Source organism: Andrographis paniculata, unplaced genomic scaffold, assembly GCF_009805555.1.
Source record: "Andrographis paniculata isolate CXL003 unplaced genomic scaffold, ASM980555v1 Contig89END, whole genome shotgun sequence".
In the NCBI taxonomy this organism is placed as follows: Eukaryota; Viridiplantae; Streptophyta; class Magnoliopsida; order Lamiales; family Acanthaceae; genus Andrographis; species Andrographis paniculata.
The window spans coordinates 998,997-1,019,506 of NW_026137627.1; the positions used below are offsets into that span (position 1 = coordinate 998,997).

General features: G+C 30.3%; 2 protein-coding genes across 5 annotated transcripts; both read right to left on the reverse strand.

Moving 5' to 3' along the window:
- Positions 1–4,699: 4,699 nt before the first annotated feature.
- Positions 4,700–9,546, reverse strand: LOC127242972 (protein LONGIFOLIA 2-like). Of its 4 annotated transcripts, none has more exons than XM_051262773.1 (5): positions 9,235–9,546; positions 7,704–9,143; positions 7,423–7,618; positions 5,953–6,573; positions 4,700–5,072 (listed from the first exon to the last, which is right to left on the reverse strand). In XM_051262773.1, exons 1-4 carry the CDS (start codon positions 9,373–9,375, stop codon positions 5,975–5,977), a joined length of 2,376 nt encoding a protein of 791 aa, XP_051118730.1. In that variant the 5' UTR covers positions 9,376–9,546; the 3' UTR covers positions 4,700–5,072; positions 5,953–5,974. The 4 variants fall into 4 exon arrangements, with proteins under 4 accessions (XP_051118730.1, XP_051118728.1, XP_051118729.1 ...); XM_051262771.1 differs by lacking the exon at positions 4,700–5,072 and adding an exon at positions 5,730–5,816; XM_051262772.1 differs by lacking the exon at positions 4,700–5,072 and adding an exon at positions 5,730–5,827.
- A 6,495-nt stretch (positions 9,547–16,041) lies between these two features.
- Positions 16,042–20,451, reverse strand: LOC127242928 (ammonium transporter 2 member 5-like). The gene is made up of 3 exons (XM_051262675.1): positions 19,285–20,451; positions 17,975–18,346; positions 16,042–16,709 (listed from the first exon to the last, which is right to left on the reverse strand). The coding sequence occupies exons 1-3, from the start codon at positions 19,891–19,893 to the stop codon at positions 16,254–16,256; spliced, it is 1,437 nt and encodes a 478-aa protein (XP_051118632.1). The 5' UTR covers positions 19,894–20,451; the 3' UTR covers positions 16,042–16,253.
- Between the last annotated feature and the right edge of the window lie 59 nt (positions 20,452–20,510).

A 20,510-nucleotide genomic window follows, 5' to 3' on the forward strand; every position in this document is an offset into this window, starting at 1 on the left:
TTTTATATATTAACATTACAATACTGCATATTTAACATAAGGGAATACATTTTTCCAAAAATTTAAATATAGTGTTTATTTATTTTAAGTAGGATGAGTTATTTCTATCATGCGAATAGATCCATTTATGGTAAAGCAGTAGGGGCAGGGCTATTTTGGGAATGCATCTCATCTCATCTGATCTGTCCACTGAACTTTCAATCCTGTCCGTTGATTATTGTTAGGCACAGACGAGGGTATTGTTGGAATTAAACAAATATATAATTGTAGCTCTTCCATTTCGCTTTGTTTTTCTACCCGGGCTCCAAAGCTTTCAATTTTGGGCTTTTGGCCCATTAAGATAGTCCTTTTATTTATTTATTTTGTGGTGATTTGAGTTAGAATGAGTTCATGAATTAATTAATTTTATTTGATAATTCAATAAATTTCAAAATTTCAAAGTTTGCCGTATTTCAAATACTTCTTGTTATTGAATGATTAAATTTAATTATGAAATATTCAAAATTCAAAATAATTCAAACAAGACTTTATTCTAACATTATAAATGCATAAATTAGTCACTATAAATATAATACTACATCCGTTCGACTCTAAGTTCTCATTTATTTTTTGCGGGTTAATTTTTGAATATTAATTATTATATCAAAACGTAGTACAAATTATGAAAAAATTGTAAAAATATTTTCATTAGCGTTTTATAATATTAATAGAAGGACAATTTGTACACAAAAATTATACAAATATAAAAATATTTTTAATGTTAAGTACAATAATGCAAAAGATAAATGTGACCGGTAAAAACGCACAGAAGGAGTATATAATTCATACTAGTATAAATATAGATAGTATTTCTATGTTTTTTTTTCCGTATATATAAAAATTATGCATTACTAAAATAATTACGTGTTACATAAAAAATATATATCTTTAAATTATTTTTTAATCACACGTTACTTACATGCATAAATTCATCTATACATACACATATAATATGCAGATAAAAAATAGTAAAACACCGCATGTATTGTATTGAAATAATATTGAAAATATTATTCCCTCAGTCTCAAATAATATGCAATATTTTTTTTGGGCACATATTTTTAGGTAGGTAGTATTAATAAAGATAATTTAGAAATGAAATAATGTGATATGATGTGATGGAGAGAAAAATGTATATATATATTTTTTTATATGGGTGATGCTATATGATAAAGTGTGGGAGAGAGATTAAGTATAATTAATTATTTCATATTTTGAAAATATTGCAGAGCGTTTGGGACATACCAAAAAAGAAATGTTGCAAAGTGTTTTGGACGGAGAGAGTAAAATTTTTTGTAAAATAAAAATTTCGGTATGGTAACGAACGGTATGTAAATCGTAAATTTCAGTATATACCGAATATTATGTATTATTTTGAAATATCAATTTCTTTTATATTCTTGTTTATTTTATTTTTTTTAAATTTCTTAATTTTCTCAACCATACATATTCTGCCAGGCCAATCCAGAATGCACTTGAATTGTGTTTTTAATAATGATAACAAAACAATCTACTCATTTCGTCCCATAAGTATGTATCTCTATTTACTTTTTATACGAAATTTTAAAAATATTAATATTATATTTAGATATAATAAAAATAAAATAAAAATTACTAAAATAACCTTATTAGTATTGTGTGATATAAGAGTAATGACATTTGTGTAATATATTGTAAATTGTAAGGATATTTGTAATATTAGGTAGAGAGTACATTTACTAAAAAAAAAAAATGAAATTGTTACTTTGTTATAAGGCAGACTAAAATGGAAAAATGGATACTTTGTGATTTGATTGAAGGAGTATATATTATTAGTAGTATTATTATTTTACTAGAATAAAATTATAAGAAAAAATAATACTCCATTCGTCCCAATAGAATAGTCTTGTTTATCATTTTTTTCCGTCCCAAAACAATAGTTTCATTTCCATAAATATTCATATCACTATAAAACTATCCTTACTTTTTCATTATTATTATACAATTGTCACTATTTTTTTACACTAATACACTCACAATGGCAAAAAAATCTTTTACTCGTAGGCCTGGCCCAGGCCCATTCCATCTAGGGGCCCATAAGGGGCCCAATAATATATTATTATTATTATTATTATTATTATTATTATTATTATTATTATTATTATTTTGTAGAATGTATAAAATAAAATTTAAATAAAAAATTTATTTTATAATTATTTTTTAAATAAATGATTTTTACATTAATTTTTAAATTATTTATTTGTATGTTTTAGTGTGTTTATTTAATGGTATCATTTTATATTTTTTTGTGAATTATGTAAAATTAAAAAGATATGATAGAGTAATATTTTTGTGTTCTTATTATTATTTTTTTATATTTATATGTTTAAATTTGTATATTTTATTATATTTTTTAGAAGTAGTTTTAAAAATTTGTGTATTATATAAACATTGAGTTTGTTTATTTAATCTAAACTTTCTAAGTTTTACTATTAGAACTATGCATTTCTCTCTCACAAATATTTCATCAAAGATTATGTTAATATCAAATTCAAATCAAATTTTTTCCTAAACCAATCAAAATAAACAAATCCTTAATAAATATTTTTATTTGAAAATTTTCTTTTAAAGATTTTTGATATTTTATAAAAATATTCTTTAAAAAATATTAAATCCAATATGTTTTTTTAATTTTTTATGTTATACTAAATATTTCACATTAATTTTATATTTATATTTTGATCTTTTAATATATAAAAAAATATATTATTATTATTATTATTATTATTATATAAGAAATATATTTAAGGCCCAATATTTTAATTTTGCCCCACCTAATAAAGGTCAAGAATGAATCTGCTCGTACTTTTTATTCATTATTAATATAATATCAATATTTTTTAAATTTTGTGCCAAACACAATCATACTATAATTTGACACTGAACGAAAGAGTAATAATTTCTTTTTTTATTAAAAAAAAAAGTGATGATGGATGATGAGTAAGGCATGATGAATTGGGCAGAAAGTAGATTTATGTGTATAGATTGTTGCGGCACGTGCCAATGGCAGTGCCAGATCGCCATCCATAAAACTTTATTATTCATTCATTTATTTATATTATTAAATTGACGAATAATAAATCAAATTACATAAAAAAAAAAAAAAAAAAAAAAAAAAAAATCGAGAAAGAGAGAGGGATAGCGACAGGGACCATTCAAAACAGTTTGAAAAGCCAACAAGAATAATAATAATAATTTTTTAAGAAAAAAAAACAAGAATAATTATTATTATTCATAAAGTTTTTAAGCTCAAACTACAAGACAACTTTGGTTTTTTGTGCGAGAATTAATTCGTCCTAAATATTTGTAACAATTTTTTTTTTTTTAATTATCTCAAATATTTTATAATATTTCTAAATATAAATTAATCAAATATATTTAATTCATACGATATACTTTATCTAATTACATCAACTAAATAAAAAAATAAACATACACTTCTTTCTCATCATATCTCATAATTATCAAATTATTCTATTTAATACTATCTACTTAAATTTTTACATCGAAAAAAAATATTGCATCATATTTAAAATGGAGGGAATATTATATGACAATGAGTATTATTTTGTTTAAAAGATTACACTAATATCACCTTAAATATATTTTATAATTTAAAATTTACTACAGTGGACTCACTCAAATCTTTTTTAGTAGTGTGAAATTCCACGGATATTGTTAACTCCCCCGAAATCTTTTATAAACAAATTAGTGTTGTTTTCTTGATTAATGCCTTTTCATATTGAAAAGAGTTTATTTCCATTTATTTTATTTTATTTTACTTTTGGGCTAATTTGCAAGGCGAGTTAGTTCATCCATCCATAAGCACGATGAAAATTGAATCATTTTTTTTAAAAGAAGTTCAAAAACAAATTTGTGTTGGCTCAACTCAAAGTAGTCTATGTTGTACCAGTGTTGAATTGACTCAATCCTAACATGATATATGTCTAAAGGCTGACGTTTCACTAAATTAATGGATGTATAAAGGAGTTTGGTTGATGTTTCTAGAAGTGTCGATATATATATATATATTCAATAGAAGCGTTAAGATTGATCACGGATAAAATGTAAACGTACCATCATTATGGATTATTGATTTTCGCCATTTAATAGATTCTTCAAGATAATTGCCATACACTTTAGTAAAGAGAATTTGGTTGTCGAGTGGCTCTTATTTGCCAACTACTAATTAAACCAAAGATTTGTAGCTTGCATCCGAAGAAGATTTATTTGAAGTTACTTTCTTTGTAACTTCAGTGTCCGACTTACTCTTCTTTAGGCTATTATTCAATTTTGTTCCAAAAAAATAATTCTAAATATTGTACATATCTTGATACATATATAGTCAGTCAACCATGGCTTTGCAAAATGCTAGTTACCAAAGAAGAAATATTTTTAAGGGACTTATTTATTATTTTTGTACTCATCTTTCTTTTTTTCCAAGTTAGACTTAGACCACCCATAATGCTAAAAGAGATATGTATGGTCCATTTGACATATATGATTCGTCTAGTGTGATTTGCTTTATCGGACCTAGTTTATTGGATATTAAGTTCAATCGAGAGTTTACCCACTGCGCACTTTCGGCTAACAATTGCGAATTCCCACATCATAAAAAAATAAAATAAAATAAAATTGTGTGGTCCCTGGTGGTGGGATGAACTTATAACCGTGAAATTATGGGTTCAAACTCCCGAAATCTTTAGGTTCATCTGTCACACATGGTCCGTCTAACGTGACTCATCTTATCGAACCTATTTCACGTTATAAAAAAAAAAAAAAAGATGTGTGTGTGAGTGATTCATATATACATAATGTATGTATAGCTTCTTCTTCACATGGTAGCCCCATTGTTGTCATGTAGGCGTATGAGATGATGAGAAGTGATAAGCTTAGAGCTAGAGGATAAGCAAGTAAAGTAGGTCCATGTCTATCCCCACTCCTACTACATTATCCAACTTCAATTCCTCATTCCCAATCCCAAACAATCAAACCTAATAAATAAATACAGATCAGGAATCAAGCAAGAATATACACAAGAAGATCTGTACTGTTTCTTGTTACCCAGAATCCATGCATGTTTCCCATTTCTCATAATCAATTAATTAATTAATTCAACCCTCACACCAAATAATTTTTATCCATATAAATAAAACCTAATTACACTATCATATTAGCCTCAAAATCATTACTAATCTCGAAATTATACACAACTTAACACATATACACATTATATATATATATATAGAGCCACTTGACTTGGACCCCACGACATGAACAACTCTGGCTCACAAGCATGACAAAGAACAGTGAAGTGGGGTGGGGGCAACACAAGACACCCAATGCAGGCCACCCCACCCCCACCCCCACCCCCACCATTGGGTCATACTTTCACAACTGTGACACCTCAAATAAATAGAAATCATTAATGTACTCATGACACTGAAATCTAACACTAACATAATACTACTTCTACTACTAAGGAGTGGGAAGGAATAAATAAAGTGGGCAGTAAAACAGAGGCCCTTTATTCAGCCTTTTGTTCCCTACCTGTGGAGGAATAAAGCTGCCTGCTGATAATAACCCAAATACATAATAACATGACCCCCCCAACACCCCCACACACAAAAAATAACAATAATAATAATATATAAAAGTTAAAATAATAATAATATTATTATTAAAAATTACCCATTCTTCACTTTTTGCTTTGTGCTTTCTTTTTCTGTTTTTCATTCCTATTTTACAGCTTGCAGATGTGAAATGAAAGAGTTACCGTTAGAAAAATGTTTTCTGATCCCATAAATATAAAAGGTGAAAATAAAAATGAAATAAACTTAGAGAGCATAACACAATTTAGACAAAATAACTCACCTGTTCAGCAAATATGAATGATTTAAAAGACCAGCTTCCTCCTAAGCATCATCATGGAGGGTGGTGAAGATGTGTTTCTTGATGCCCATTCCGCGAGATCGCGGATGGCGTCGCTGACTAGATCCTTGAATATCTGCCGTTCGATGTCCAATATGGCTTCAGACATTTCCTCAGGGCAGTCTCCCCACCCCGTTGTCTCGTCCCGGGACAAGTCCTTCTTCAGCACACTGCATATGGTCTCGAACAAGTCATCAGCAGTGTTTACCTCTCGAATTCTCTGAAATTCTGACCAAACCTCGTTGAGGGATGGTTTCATGGAATTCTTGCGATTCATTACAGCTTTCCATGGAGGCAGCCGGCTGTTTCTGTCGAGAATTTCTTGGATTGTGTCGAAGATCAACTTCCTTTGTAACCTGGGGATTTTTGAGGTGTCCTTTCCATTGAGATATTGCTCCTTCTCTAGTAATAGAAAGACGTCCGAGTGCTCCGGGAAATAATGGGCTGCTCTTAAGATATCCGAGACATATACGAAATCAGAATCATATGATAATTCTTCACATTTGGATGGATATGGTGAAATCACAGAGCTCCATGATTCATCTTCCATTGCATCAGATTCATCTGTTTTACATCAAACGTATATTATGCATTAGAACACTGAAATTATATTCATAAATCACTAATTCACGATCATTCTGCGAAATTAATCGATCAATGATTCAGCTGTTCATTGAAATAAGTGAAAATATCGAAACTGAGCACCAGCATTGACAACAAAATGATTCTTCATTTAAGTTATTAGGACCAAATGGAAAAGTGCATCAGAAGCAGCCATTAGTATCTATTCATTCACAAGTGCTTGAATTTTTTATGGAGATTATTAGACAGGGCTTCAAGATACCAAGGCAAGAAAGATTCATTCATTGAGATACTAGAAAAAACCACTTTGGTCAAAAAATTGAAACTAGGGAAACAATTATGAATCCTTACAGAATGCATAAACATGTATATAGAAGATAAAGATACAAGTCATTTTCCATATTAAAAGCTCACAACTATGCATACTTCCAATTTCCAACAGCATCTCCATCAATGAATTGGACATTTGGGGTTAAAACATAATCAAGGCACCTTGCCAACCAAGAGAGGGCGATGCTCTCTAGGCGGACTCGCCTCAAGGTCCACCCCCCACCCCCCATGTGACCAACTTTCCTAAATACCCCTTTCTTATTAGCTTCCATTTTCTTCACCAGTCAATTTCTTCATCCACATTTTACAGCACATTTAATCAAAATCAGATTAATCATAGCTAATACATAGTGTAGACAAACTCAAAGTAGAATCTTGTTATCTGCCTACAAGCAAGTCTTCTCATGGAGCCTAGTGGTAGTGTAATGAATCTCATTCATGGGATGTGATTTATTTGATTCGGGATATTATTCTTATTTTAAAAAAAATAAATAAATGTACCTTTGAAATCAAGATTACGCTTCGTCGTAACAGGTGATGGAGTCGAAGATTCATCCTTGTAGAATGAAGAATCGAGGACGGAAACAGGGCTTGGCTGCTGCGTATCAATGGCGGTCATTTCAGCTATGCTGTGAAGCAACTTGTCGCATCTCTCCAATAAATTCCTTCCTTCTTTGTATTCCTCAGTCTTCCATCTCTGCTTTCGACATTTACCACGTTCACGTTGGCAAAAGTAATGAAGTGGATTAGCAACTAAAATGAATTAATTGAATGTGCATTACCTCCGTGTCAGTTGAAGTTGTAACGCTGCTTCCGGAATTGGACGAGGATTCATCCTCCGTACTCGCAACGGCGGTGATCGCCTTCTCTTTATGATGAATCATGGCCGTTGTTGTTGTTTTCTTGCTCCGAGGTGATTTGTTGTTGACCGTTGGATCTGGTCCGGTTCTTCGCGAGTTAACCTTCGGAGAGTGAACAGGTGAGGTTCTTCGGTTATCCATCGATTCGTTCATCATCTTCTGAGTTTCAACGCTCAGTAGTTTTGGCTTCACCAGTGAGTTTGACCGCCTCCCAACTCCATTGCGGTCACGGCGTGGACTTACCATCGGAGGATTTTCTCCGGCGAGGCTGTAGTTCCGACGGAGGCCACGGTTCTGATTTCTATTATTCGCCGGCGAATAGTCATTTCCGGCCTTCCGATTAAGCGGCGTTGGAGTCGATGATGTCGGAATTTTTGCTACGAAGATTGGTGACTCACCGTAAACAATTTTCCGGTGGTGGCTGATCTGATTTTGCTCAGACGGTTTTCTAGAATGTAGGAGTCCTTTGAGCTGCAAAGCTTCCAGGATTTGTTTCAAGGTCTCCAAATCTCTTGAAGGCTCGTCAAATCCTCGAAATGTCAATCTAATGTTGTTCTCCCCATGGATTGATACCTTCTGTTTTGGCTCTGGGAAGAAGTCTCCCGAATCGAAGAAGCTTCTGCGGTGTTGATGAGCTTTCCATGGCGACGAAGAACTGTAACCGCCTCTGTTCAAGCCTTTAGGCGGTTCCGCGTTGCCGATAGCATTCTTCAACAAATTGTTTACTGGATTTGCATAATGTGCATTCAGCGGTGAATTGCTTCTCATAATATTGTTGAATATGGCAGGTTGAGATTGACCTATCGGCTTGGGATAGAGATTGGTTCCATCTGCGGTGAATCGAGCGTTAAACAGATCTCTTGAGACTCTCGATTCGGAAGCAGATCTCCGAAGCTCAGGCTTGTTTTCTGGCTCAGAGCTGCATGAATCTGGTAATGGCTCCAGCCCCATGAGTCTGGCAATTACACTCGGAGACCGATGCTGCTGCGTATCGTCCGTCGCATCACTCGCAACACTCTCGCATCGATTGGACAAAACGGAAGCACCTGTGCGGATCTCTTTGGGGTGAAGGCTTCCGTTCGCATCAGTTGTAGCTCTGCTATCGAGCGAAAGCCTCGGCGTCTCTTTGCTGAACTTCCATGAGGATTTGACGCCTTCTTTCAATTCGAAGATCCGAAGAGGATTAGGTGATTTAGGCGGCAACTCAGCTGCTACCACCGTAGGTGATCTGAGCTCCGCCGCCGGCGACCTGTCCGGACTAGGCGCTGCTACTGAGTTCCGCTGCATCGACTTTCCGGCTTCCCTCAAAATCGCCGGCGATGGAGAAGCTGAATCCTCCGACTCCGACGCAGTATCCACAACCTAAAACAATTACGGAAACATCGTAAACACAATGAAACACTCCATAATCCATCATCCAAAACTTAACCGTGAACAATCGGCAAAACCTTACCGGCGGCAAAGGAGGGAGGCGTTTGGGGGAACGGAACCGTTTTGCGTTCGAAATCTGGTTGCGATCAAAGATATGCAGAAAACCAGCCATGCATCCCATCTGCTTCTCCAAATTCTGCCCTCTCCCTACCTCCGTCGACATTTTCCGGCCACTCACGCCACTTTCCGATACTCCGCACGCTTCCAACACTAACGCACTTAATTCTCACTAAAGGCAACGTCACATTTAGTTTGCAGTCCCTCTCTCTCTCTCTCTCTCTCTCTCTCTCTCTCTCACAAACGTCTTTCGCTTTTATGTGCCAACTCCCGCTTTCTGCTCTTTTAAAGGTTAGACGGATTAGCAGTGGTGGGTCGGGTTTTGCTAATCTCACAGGTCGGTCACTTTTACTCTCGCAATTGCGAAACGGCCCTGGGTGAGTGAAGGAAATGACAACTATATCCTCCAAACAGATGGTGAGGAACTCGTCACCGTCCGTAGCCTGAGTATTCCACGTGTCAGTTTGCAACTTCCTTGATCTAGGTAAGTTTGAACGGCCAGTCCACCATAGTATTTATTAACTACTGTTATATTCATATATTGATAAAAATAAATAAATAAATTATTAAATAATCATAGCATCCTATCCCTCAGGGCAAAAATTACATATTTATCACTCGCTATTCACGAGGAACGCGAGAAATATATGGGCTTGTCTTTTTGGGACTTTGTTAACTTGAGAATTTTAAGAGTTTGTTACATGAGATTGTCCGAAATAAATTAGGTAGAAAATATAAATATTATGAGTATGTGTAGTGTATTAATATTTTTAAAAAAGTAAGTTGAAAAAAGAAAAAAGAACAAAATTTTAATTTTTCACACGTATTTAAATAATTTTCTAATATGATACCATCTGTTCTAATACAATAGTTTTGTTTACCATTTTTGTTCGTCTGAAAAGAATAATCTTATTTTCATGAATAATCATATTGTCATAAAACTATCATTATTTTTGCATTTTTATTGCACAATTACCACTATTTTTACACTAATACATTCACAAGAAAAAAGTTTTTTATCCATACATTTTACCAACTGCCAATATAATATCAATATTTCTTAAATTCTGTGTCCAACCCAATTAAGACTATATTTATGGGAGGGAGGGAGTATTTTATAATAAAAGAAATTATTTATATTGAAGAATATTTAGACTACATGGTAAGAGTGAAAAAAGAAAACGAATAATTAAAAATAAAATTAAAATAATTATATGATATATAAATATATTTAATATTTTAATCAATTATTTAAATAAATTTATTTATAATTTTGTATTAAATTATAAAATTATATTATATTAATAATTAAATTTTGTGTGGAAGTGACATTTCAATAATATCATCGATTTTATGTTAATGTAATAATATTTTGACAAATAAAAGTGAAGATAAATTTGTAACTTGATAGATTAAAAAAAAAAACAATTAAGATTATTTAAGTGAGATCGAAGAATGTATGATATTTTGGCGGAAGACATAACATATATTAAAATTTATATATTTTATTTAAAAGTATTATAATAAAAAAATAAAAAAATATATATTTTTACTATAATTTATATTATTAAAATTATTTTTATATATAATTAATATAATAATCGGATCATACTCACATTCTAATTCGGATATAGTCCATCCGTAGACTCAATTCAATACCCGAATAATTGAACTCGATCTCAAATAAACAGATCGAATCAGAGTGGGTCTTGGGTCTACCCGAAAACATTGCTATCACATTTGTACAAATTTTTGGACATCATATACAGATATAGATATATATAAGTTTGACCAAATGGAAGTTGATAGGTGAGAAATGTACAAATTAATGGAACAGAACATCAGACAGTAGTCTTGGTTAGTCAGTTTATTACAAGCAAAAGATGCAACACAAAGTACACCAATATAACTCTTGCAGTTCAACCCCCATTCAATTACCAACTCTATTTATACATTTATAAACACACATATATATATATATATATACTCCCTCAGTCCCGCAACAAAATTGTTATTTACTTTTTACACATAAATTTTTTAATATTAATATTATAATGAATTGTAGTGAAAAAGACGAAAATATCCCTATTAGTATTGTGTAATATAAAAGTAAAGATATTTGTGTAACATAGTGTAAGTTGAAAGAGTATTTATTATGTTAGGTATGTAGTACAATTACTAAATTAGGAAATGATAACCTTGTTTTGGGATGGACGAAAATAAAAAATAACAATCTTTTTAATGGAGACAGGGAGTATAATATTTATTGATAAATACTCCCTCCATCCTATATAATATGGGTGTATTACTGTAAACACGAGAATTTAGGTAAAGTATAATTAGTAAGTAATCAATAAGTGTATTAATACAAATAATTATAGATTAAAATTAAAATAAGTAAATAGTTTAATTAAAATTATAAAATTTAAAATGTGATTAAAGTGCATAATTATATTTTCAAAAATAGAAATGACAAGTTATGTGAGACAGACAAAATAGAAAATAGGGACAAATTATGTGGGACGGAGGGAATAATTAATTTTATTAAAAATATATACTTTTTTCTAGAAAATATGGTACTCTTCAATCTCTTAAAATTGTATCTATTTTTCATTTTTATTTATTTCTTAAAAATATTTTTTTTTTTATTTAGTGAAAATTATTTTATTTTATATTTATTTATCGTAAAAGATAAAAATAACAAAAAATGTCAATAAAAACCTCGTATATTAAAACTTGTGAGGACAAATTTGAAAAATGAAAAGGTAAATACCTGTATTTTTACTATTCTAAAAAATTTTCAAATTTTTTATCTAACCCAAGTCAATTAGATGTAAAATTTGGTATATATAATCAATTTATTTATAGTAGTAGAATATTCAATATTATTCGTAATTATTTATAAAAATATTGAACATATTATTTTGAAGATGGACTTCTTTTAAAAAATATATATATAATAATGTAAACTATATAATTTTATAAGAATAAATAATACTATTATAATTTGATTTTTAAGAAAATACTCCATCTATTTCGATAGATACGAGAATTTTAAAAATATCTAATTAATAAACAATGAAGATTATATTAATAAAATTAATTATAATATAATACAAATAATTACACATTAAAATTAAAATAAATAATTAATGTAATTAAAATTTAAATAATAATTAAAATATGTAATTTTTTCTAGAAAAATTAAAAATGACATGAGAGATGAAACTAGCATAAATAATAATAAAAATGTAATATTATATATATGAGACGAATGAAGTGTATAATATAAATATACTACTCCATCTGTCATAATACAATAGTCTTATTTACCATTTTTGTCCGTCAGTCTTATTTCCATAAATAACCATATCACTATAAAACTATCCATATTTTTTCATTTTTATTACATAATTACCACTACTTTTTACACTAATACACTCACAAGAGTAAAAAAATCTTTTATCTGTAATTTTTAACTACTATCAGTATTTCTTAAATCTCATGCTTAACCCAATTAAAACTATAATTTTGGGAGGGATGGAGTAGTATATAAATTAAAAAATTAATAAAATAAATACATTTTTATATGGAGAGATTATTACTGAAAAAAACCCTAATCCTTTAAACTGACCACTTTCAGCACTGCTAAAGTACTTCATCTACAAGACAATTATGCCGTCTCAGCACTGCACATAAACACAATATAATAAAATAAATACTTTTATAATATTATTCCTCATTTTTTTAAGATAATAATTAATTAATTAATTAATCAGCATATATATGTATATAAATTAATTAATCCAAAATTTTATGGCGACAATTAGTGCAGGGCTTTTTGTGCAGTATTCTTTCTGGCACGTACTAAACTACTAAAGTAAATATAGTCAGTGATCAGTCTAAAGTAAATAAATAAATATATATATATAATTAATTTAATTTAATTTAATTTAATTAAAAATTGGTATAGGGAATTTAAGAAAATGATCGCGTATTGGCTAAAGGGCTATAGCAGCAGGTGCTTTATTCCTTCCCGTTGTTGGTATCACGTGACTGTACGTATTTACCAGTTGACCACTGGAGGGGAGATGTATCTTATCTTTTATCTTATCTTAATTTAATAATAAAATAAAATAATTTATTAAGGATTCATGGATTCCCACATCGGAAAAGAGTGAATACAATATATCTATAGGAACAAAGCTGTGGGAGTATAAAAGGCGGTGGTCTTGTATAACGGTCATCTTCTGCCCTTGGAAATAGTGATATGCTCCTGCATTTTTATTTTATTTTATTTATTTTTTAAAATTATTATTATTGAGGAATCTCTGCCAAAATTTGAGGTGGTTCAAAAGTGTATAGATGCAAAGTTCTTACAAGCTTATGTGTTATAATTTTTTTTTTAATTTTTTATTTTTTTTTACCGCGTGGGAATCCGCAGTCGCTACTTGAAAGTGCGTACTGCATAATCTTCCGACTGAACCTAATACCCTGCAAATTAGGCCCGACAGAAAAATCACACTAGGTGAACCATGTGTGGCAAATGACCTAAAATGTCTGGGGTTTAAACCCATGACCTCACGATCACAAGTTCAACCCCTACAGGCCATTCCTTACGGGACCTTCTTATGTGTCATAATCTTTGTTCGGTAAAGAATGAACTCGTGGTGTGAGAGTTTATTTGTGACTGCAAAATCATAAATTTAAATATTTTAGATTTTTAAATCTTATTTGTTATGTATAGTTTGTTTAATTTAGAGATTATTAAGTTCGATCGTAAATTTACTAATAATATACTATATTTATTTATTTGATGACGTACGCACTGGGTAAATTTTCGGTTGAATCGAACACAATACCCTGCAAATCAGACTCGATGGAAAAGTCACACTAAGCGAATCATATGTGACAGGTGACATGAGGTATCACGGTCACAAGTCCAACCCCTGCACCGCTAGACCATCCCTTACGAGACTTGTATTTTTTTATTTTTCGATTAGTTGTTGAAGTTGTGAAAGTATTTTTAAAAAATTTGATATTACTTGAGCTTTGTTTTGTTTTGTTTTATTTTTTGATTTTTCTTTAAAATATATTTTTTAGACGGTTTATAAGAAAATATATATATATATATACTTAGCAGTCTATATGTTCATAAAAGATATACTCGTGTAAGTTGGAAACGAATATAATACAATTTTATTTTATTTTTATTCGCGAAGTTTGTATTTATTTAAAGTAAATATAAATTTTAATGAATATATATATATATATATGTTTGTTGGTTGTTATATAAAAAATGATTATAAAAAGTGTGTAAGTGAATTAATAAAATGAATTTTTTTTTTGATAAATTGAATATTAAGTAATAATAACATATTTATAAATAAACATAATATTAAAATATAGTATAAATTTTTAAAAAGTATATAAGGGATATTTTTTTATAAATAGAAAAATGCATAATTTTTGTGAAAATAAAAATAAGATATTAATTTGATGGACAAAGAGAGTATTAATTAATTCCGACATAAAATAACATTTGATGTCTGAGTGTAATCGCACGTTCGATTATAAAAAATAAAATGTCTTAAATAATATTTTTTAAATAAAATAAATAACTAAATAACTTAAGATGCCATTCATTTAATGATTTCTTGGAACTAATTATTACTTAACTTATAAAAAAAATTATAAAATAAAGATTTTTTATTTACTTATTTATTTTATTAAAAAAATATTTTATTTTTTATATTTATATAAAACTTGTATAATTAAACCGCATATTTAAAAACAATCATTAATAGAAGTAAACAATATTTTGTGCATATATTAATTTAATATAAAATAAAATTACACAATAAATAAAATACAAAATATTCTATATATTTATATTCAAATACAAAAAAAAAAAATTATACAATTTACTCATATACTCATATATATATATATATATATATTACTAAAGTACTCCCACTCATGCCCACCGGGATCTGTACTGAATATGTTATGCTTTTTTAGACCAATCACATTTACCATTCTTTCAACTTTATTTATCCCAAAATTATTTTATTTTAGAGCTAAATTTATTCCAACACTTATCTCCAAATTAAAATTATTCCAAATTTGGTTGAGGATTAAGATATTAAACTCAAGGAAAAAAATCATTTTTGTCTCAATATAATTAAAATTCATCATTTTTTATCTCAATATAAAAATTTTATCAATTTTGGTCTAAATATAATTAAAACTCATCATTTTTAGTTCCAATATAAAATTTTAATCAATTTTAGTCCCAATATAACCAAAACTCATCATTTTTTGTTTAAATATAATTAAATCTTATCTTTTTTTGGTCCCACCATCAACAAACCGACGAAAAATGCTGACGTTGACTTATAAGATTGTACAATTTCTTCAAATATAAATATAACGTTTGATTTCTTTGAGACAAAAAAAATAAGGTTTGATTATATTGAGACAAAAAAATGATGAGTTTTGGTTATATTGGGATTGAAATTTATTAAAATTTTATATTGGGATAAAAAATGATGAGTTTTGGTTATATTGAGACTAAAATTGATTAAAATTTTATATTGGGATAAAAAATGATAAATTTTGATTATATTAGAACTAAAATTGATAAGATTTTTATATTGCGACCAAAATTAATGAATTTTGATTATATTGGTACAAAATGATTTACAAAGTGAATGAAATGAATTTGCTCCAACACTTTTGTTTTGCACCAATTCATTGAATTTATAAAATAAATACAACTACAAAAAATTTATTAAAATAAAAACCATAATTAAATTGGATCCACAATTCTGTTTTTTTGTGGCCATAAATTATTACAACTGTGCTAAATTGTCTTTTTGCATACAATAAAGTCGATATTTATATTAAAAAAATTTCACATTCCCAAAATACAATTGCCGAGGAAGCACCAACTCGGACGGTCAGCAGTCAAACGGTCAACGGTCAAGCACCGGGGTTGTAATTATTTTGGCGGGAACCGAAATCCTGACCGGCGGCGCCGTACGCCGATCTCTCGTACTTCTCGCCGTCGCCCCAGAGGGCGTACGCCTCCTCGCCGTGGACGGCGTCGTCGCCGCCGTCGAGCTCCGCCTCCGACATCCGCAGCGGCACAAAAATTCTGATCAGCAGACAAACGGCGGTGGTGACGACGACGTTGACGGCGACGACGAAGAGAACGCCGACGACCTGCACGCCCATCTGCCGGAGCCCCGCCTCCGGCCGGCGGTCGTGGAGTCCGTACGCGACGCCGATGTAGCGGTCCCAGTTGGGTACGCCGTAGAAGAGGCGGCCGAGTTTGGGGTTGGCGAAGAATCCGGCGAGCAGGCCGCCGAGAGCGCCGGCGATGGCGTGGGTGTGGAAGACGGCCATGGTGTCGTCGACGAGCTTGAGGAGGGCGACCTTTAGGTAGAAATTAAAACCCATTTTCAAATTTAGCTTGTCATATAATTGAGTTTATTTTTATTTTTAATAAATAATGATATTGTGAAATAAAAATAGAATGTGTAAAATATGAAATAAATGTATTTTATGAAAATTATTAGAGGACGAAAATATAATAGAATAAATAAAAACTAATACTCTCTCAATCCTACATATTGTATTAGTATTATCGTTTTTTTCCGTCTCATGTCTATCCTTTTTTTTATTTAAAAAAAAATGATTACATATCTTAATCTCATTTTAAATTTTAATATTTTAAAAAAATTATTTAAATTAATTAATTATTAATAAATAATTATATATATTATATGATAATTATTTTTACTAATACATTTATAATTAAATTTTGTTGTCTACATTGACCCACCAGAGATGATTTATTTTTCTTCTTTTATCCCTTGATAAAAGATAACCTCTTTTATTTTTAGTAAATTTAATTATTTTAAATATATTTAAAAAAATATAAATTAATTTAATTATTTTTTTTAACATCTTAGAAACACTCAAATCTCTTTTATTTTTATCGATATTTAAAAATCTTTGTTTTTTATAGAATTAGTTTTTAAGTTAATTATAAATAAATAAATAATTTTTAAATTTATTTATATTATATAGTAAAATTTTATTCAATACAAAATGATATTCATATTTTATAAAATTAGAAATATTTAAAATACCAAACACACTACTCAAATAAAAAAATAATAAAATAATATCATAACTTATTATTAATAATTTACTAATCTACTGTATTAAATATTGTGTTCCTAACTAAAGGATCATCTTGACCGGAAGGGATGAAGTATTATAAATGTAACATGTTTTGCCATTTTTTTTTACTTACTCATTTTTAACAATTTTTTTTTTATCAATAAATTTATAATAATATTCCTATATTATTATTACTCCCGTTGCCATTTTTTTTTTTTCGTCTAAAAATAAAATTATCATTTTCTAATTTAATAATTGTACTACCTATCTACCATAATAAATAACCTTTCAATTTACACTATATTACACAAATGTTATTACTTTTATACTATACTAATAGAGATATTTTCGTTTTTTCACTACAAACCATTATAATACTAATATTTAAAAATCTACTTGTAAAAAGTAAACGGCAACCTTGCACCGATACGAAGAGAATATTATTATTTTTATAAAAAAATATTAGTATTAATTTGAAATTAAGATTTGTAGTATAATTATAGATAGGATACCTTCTTGTGGAGGATCATCATGGTGAACCAGGGGAGGCTGCCGGAGAGGAGGCCCATGACGACCGCGGCCCAGGTCTGGACGACGCCGGCGGCGGGGGTGATGCAGACGAGGCCGGTGATCATGCCCTGGGTGGCGCCGATCACCGAGGGCTTCTGGAAGAAGAGGATGTCCAGGAGCAGCCACGTCAGCAGGCTGGTGGCGGCGCAGACGTGGGTGTTCAGGACGGCCAGGGAGGCGTCCACGCTCGCCGTGTACGGGTCGCCGCCGTTGAACCCGGTCCAGCCCATCCACAGCAGACCGGCGCCGGCCAGCATCAGGAGGATGTTGTTTGGCGGGAACCTTTCCCGGTCCTTTGCCGCCCTGGGCCCCACCTGCATTATGTATATTTGGTCACAATGAAAAAATATTAACGAAATTGTCCATTAACTCTCCGGCAGTTTGAAAATTCATCTTAAATTTTCTTTGATGTAAGTTATACTTTTAAAAAATATTGCATAAAACATTATTGTAAAAATGAAAATATACATAGAAAATTATATTTTTCATTATGAAAAAAATATAAAATATGGGTTTTCTACGATATTTTTTAAAGTCTAAGATAACGTCGTATAATTTTTAATAATATAAAAAAAATTATGTTGAATTTCGAAATCATAAAAAAATTATGAACAATTTTTCCAAAACCATTGGAAGCTCTTCTAGTTTATAAAAGTAAATAGCAATTTCTCTTGTCCTCTATTGATTTTGAGATAGAAAATTGAATCCCTCCTCCTTAAAAAAATCAAATGTATTTACTTTATATATATATATACACACACGCGTCACATTTATCCTTTTGCGTCATTTTATTTAACATTAAAAATATTTTTATAGTTGTATAATTTTTTGTACAAATGTCATTTTGTTAGTATTACAAGACACTAATAGAAGTATTTTTACAAATTTTTCTTAATTTGTACTACGTTTTGATATAATAATTAATATTCAAAGATCAACACACAAAAAATACATAACAGAAGGACATTTACTTTTTTGCGTGTTGATATTTAAATATTAATTATTATTTCAAAACGTAATGTAAATTAAAAAAATTGCAAAAATACTTCTATTAATCTCTTATAATACTAACAAAAGGACATTTATAAAAAAATAATATACAAATATAAGAATATTTTTAATATTAAATACAATGACACAAAAGATAAATGTAAATATAACCCTTAGAAGCAAACGAGGGAGTATTAACTTTTTCTTTCGAAAAGTAGAGTTCAGATCATAAATTTTTAAAAGTAAAAACACCATAACGTACCCAATAAGCGGCGGTAAAACCCGCGACGCCGGACGACAAGTGGATAACATAGCCGCCGGAGTAATCAATAAGGCCCTTTTTAGCGAGCCACCCGTCGGGGCACCAAATGCTAAACGCGGAGACGGTGTAAGAAAACGTAAGCCATAAAGGGACGAAGATCATCCACGCCTTAAAGTTCATCCTTCCTAACAGCGCGCCGGCGATCAGTATCAAAGTGATCGCCGCGAACACGAACTGAAAATAGACCATGGTGGCATTGGGGAACTTATAAACCCCAAATGTTTGTTTTAGCAAAACATGCTGGTCGAGCGCGTCGTCGACCCGCCCGAGAAACGGGACGAGCGCGCGCCCAAATGACATTTGATAGCCCCAACCCACCCAGCAAACGAGCACGGCGGCAAATGCGTAAAGGGCCATAAATGCCGAGTTTACGGCCCATTTTTTTTTCACTATGCTACCGTATAACACGACGAGGCCCGGGATGCTTTGGAGCCCGACCATTGTGGCGGCCGTCAGCTGCCACGCGTTGTCGCCTTTGTTCATCCATTCGGGATTCGCGTCGTCCGGCCGGAGATTCTCCGGGAGCCACGAGTAGGTGGAATCTGTCATCCGAATATTCCGGAATCTTTTTGGAAATAGAAGGTTATATAAAATGATATGGTGGAATTGTTGGGGATATAGAAATTAGAGGTGAGGTAATTGGCTGTCTTGTTAGTATTGTTTGGATTTGGATATTCCAATGATCGTAAGATATTTAATTATGGATTTGTTTTTAGGGTACGATGAATCTAATGCCAGAGTGTTTTTGTGTCATGTTGTTGTTGGTGTTGATTATGATATAAAATATTAATTAATCAATTATTAAAATAAAGATCAAGATTCCGTGATAATTAAGGGTGTGTTTGTTTATAGGGGTACGGAGAATTTGGGTTTGAGTTTAGTTTTTATTTGAATTTTGGGATGAGTTTAAATTTTGTTGTTTATTTTATATTTGAGTTTGTTTGGTTGAGATTTTGGGAGTTTTGATTTGATGGATAATGAATAAAATAATATAAATATGTATTAAATTTAATTGATAAAATTTATATTGTATAATTTGATTATGAATTTATATTATATTAAACACATATATATTTAAATTTTTATTTATTCATATCATAGAAAATTTTAGTTTTTACAAAATGACATATATATTATATATATTTTTTACCCTATAATTATTAAAT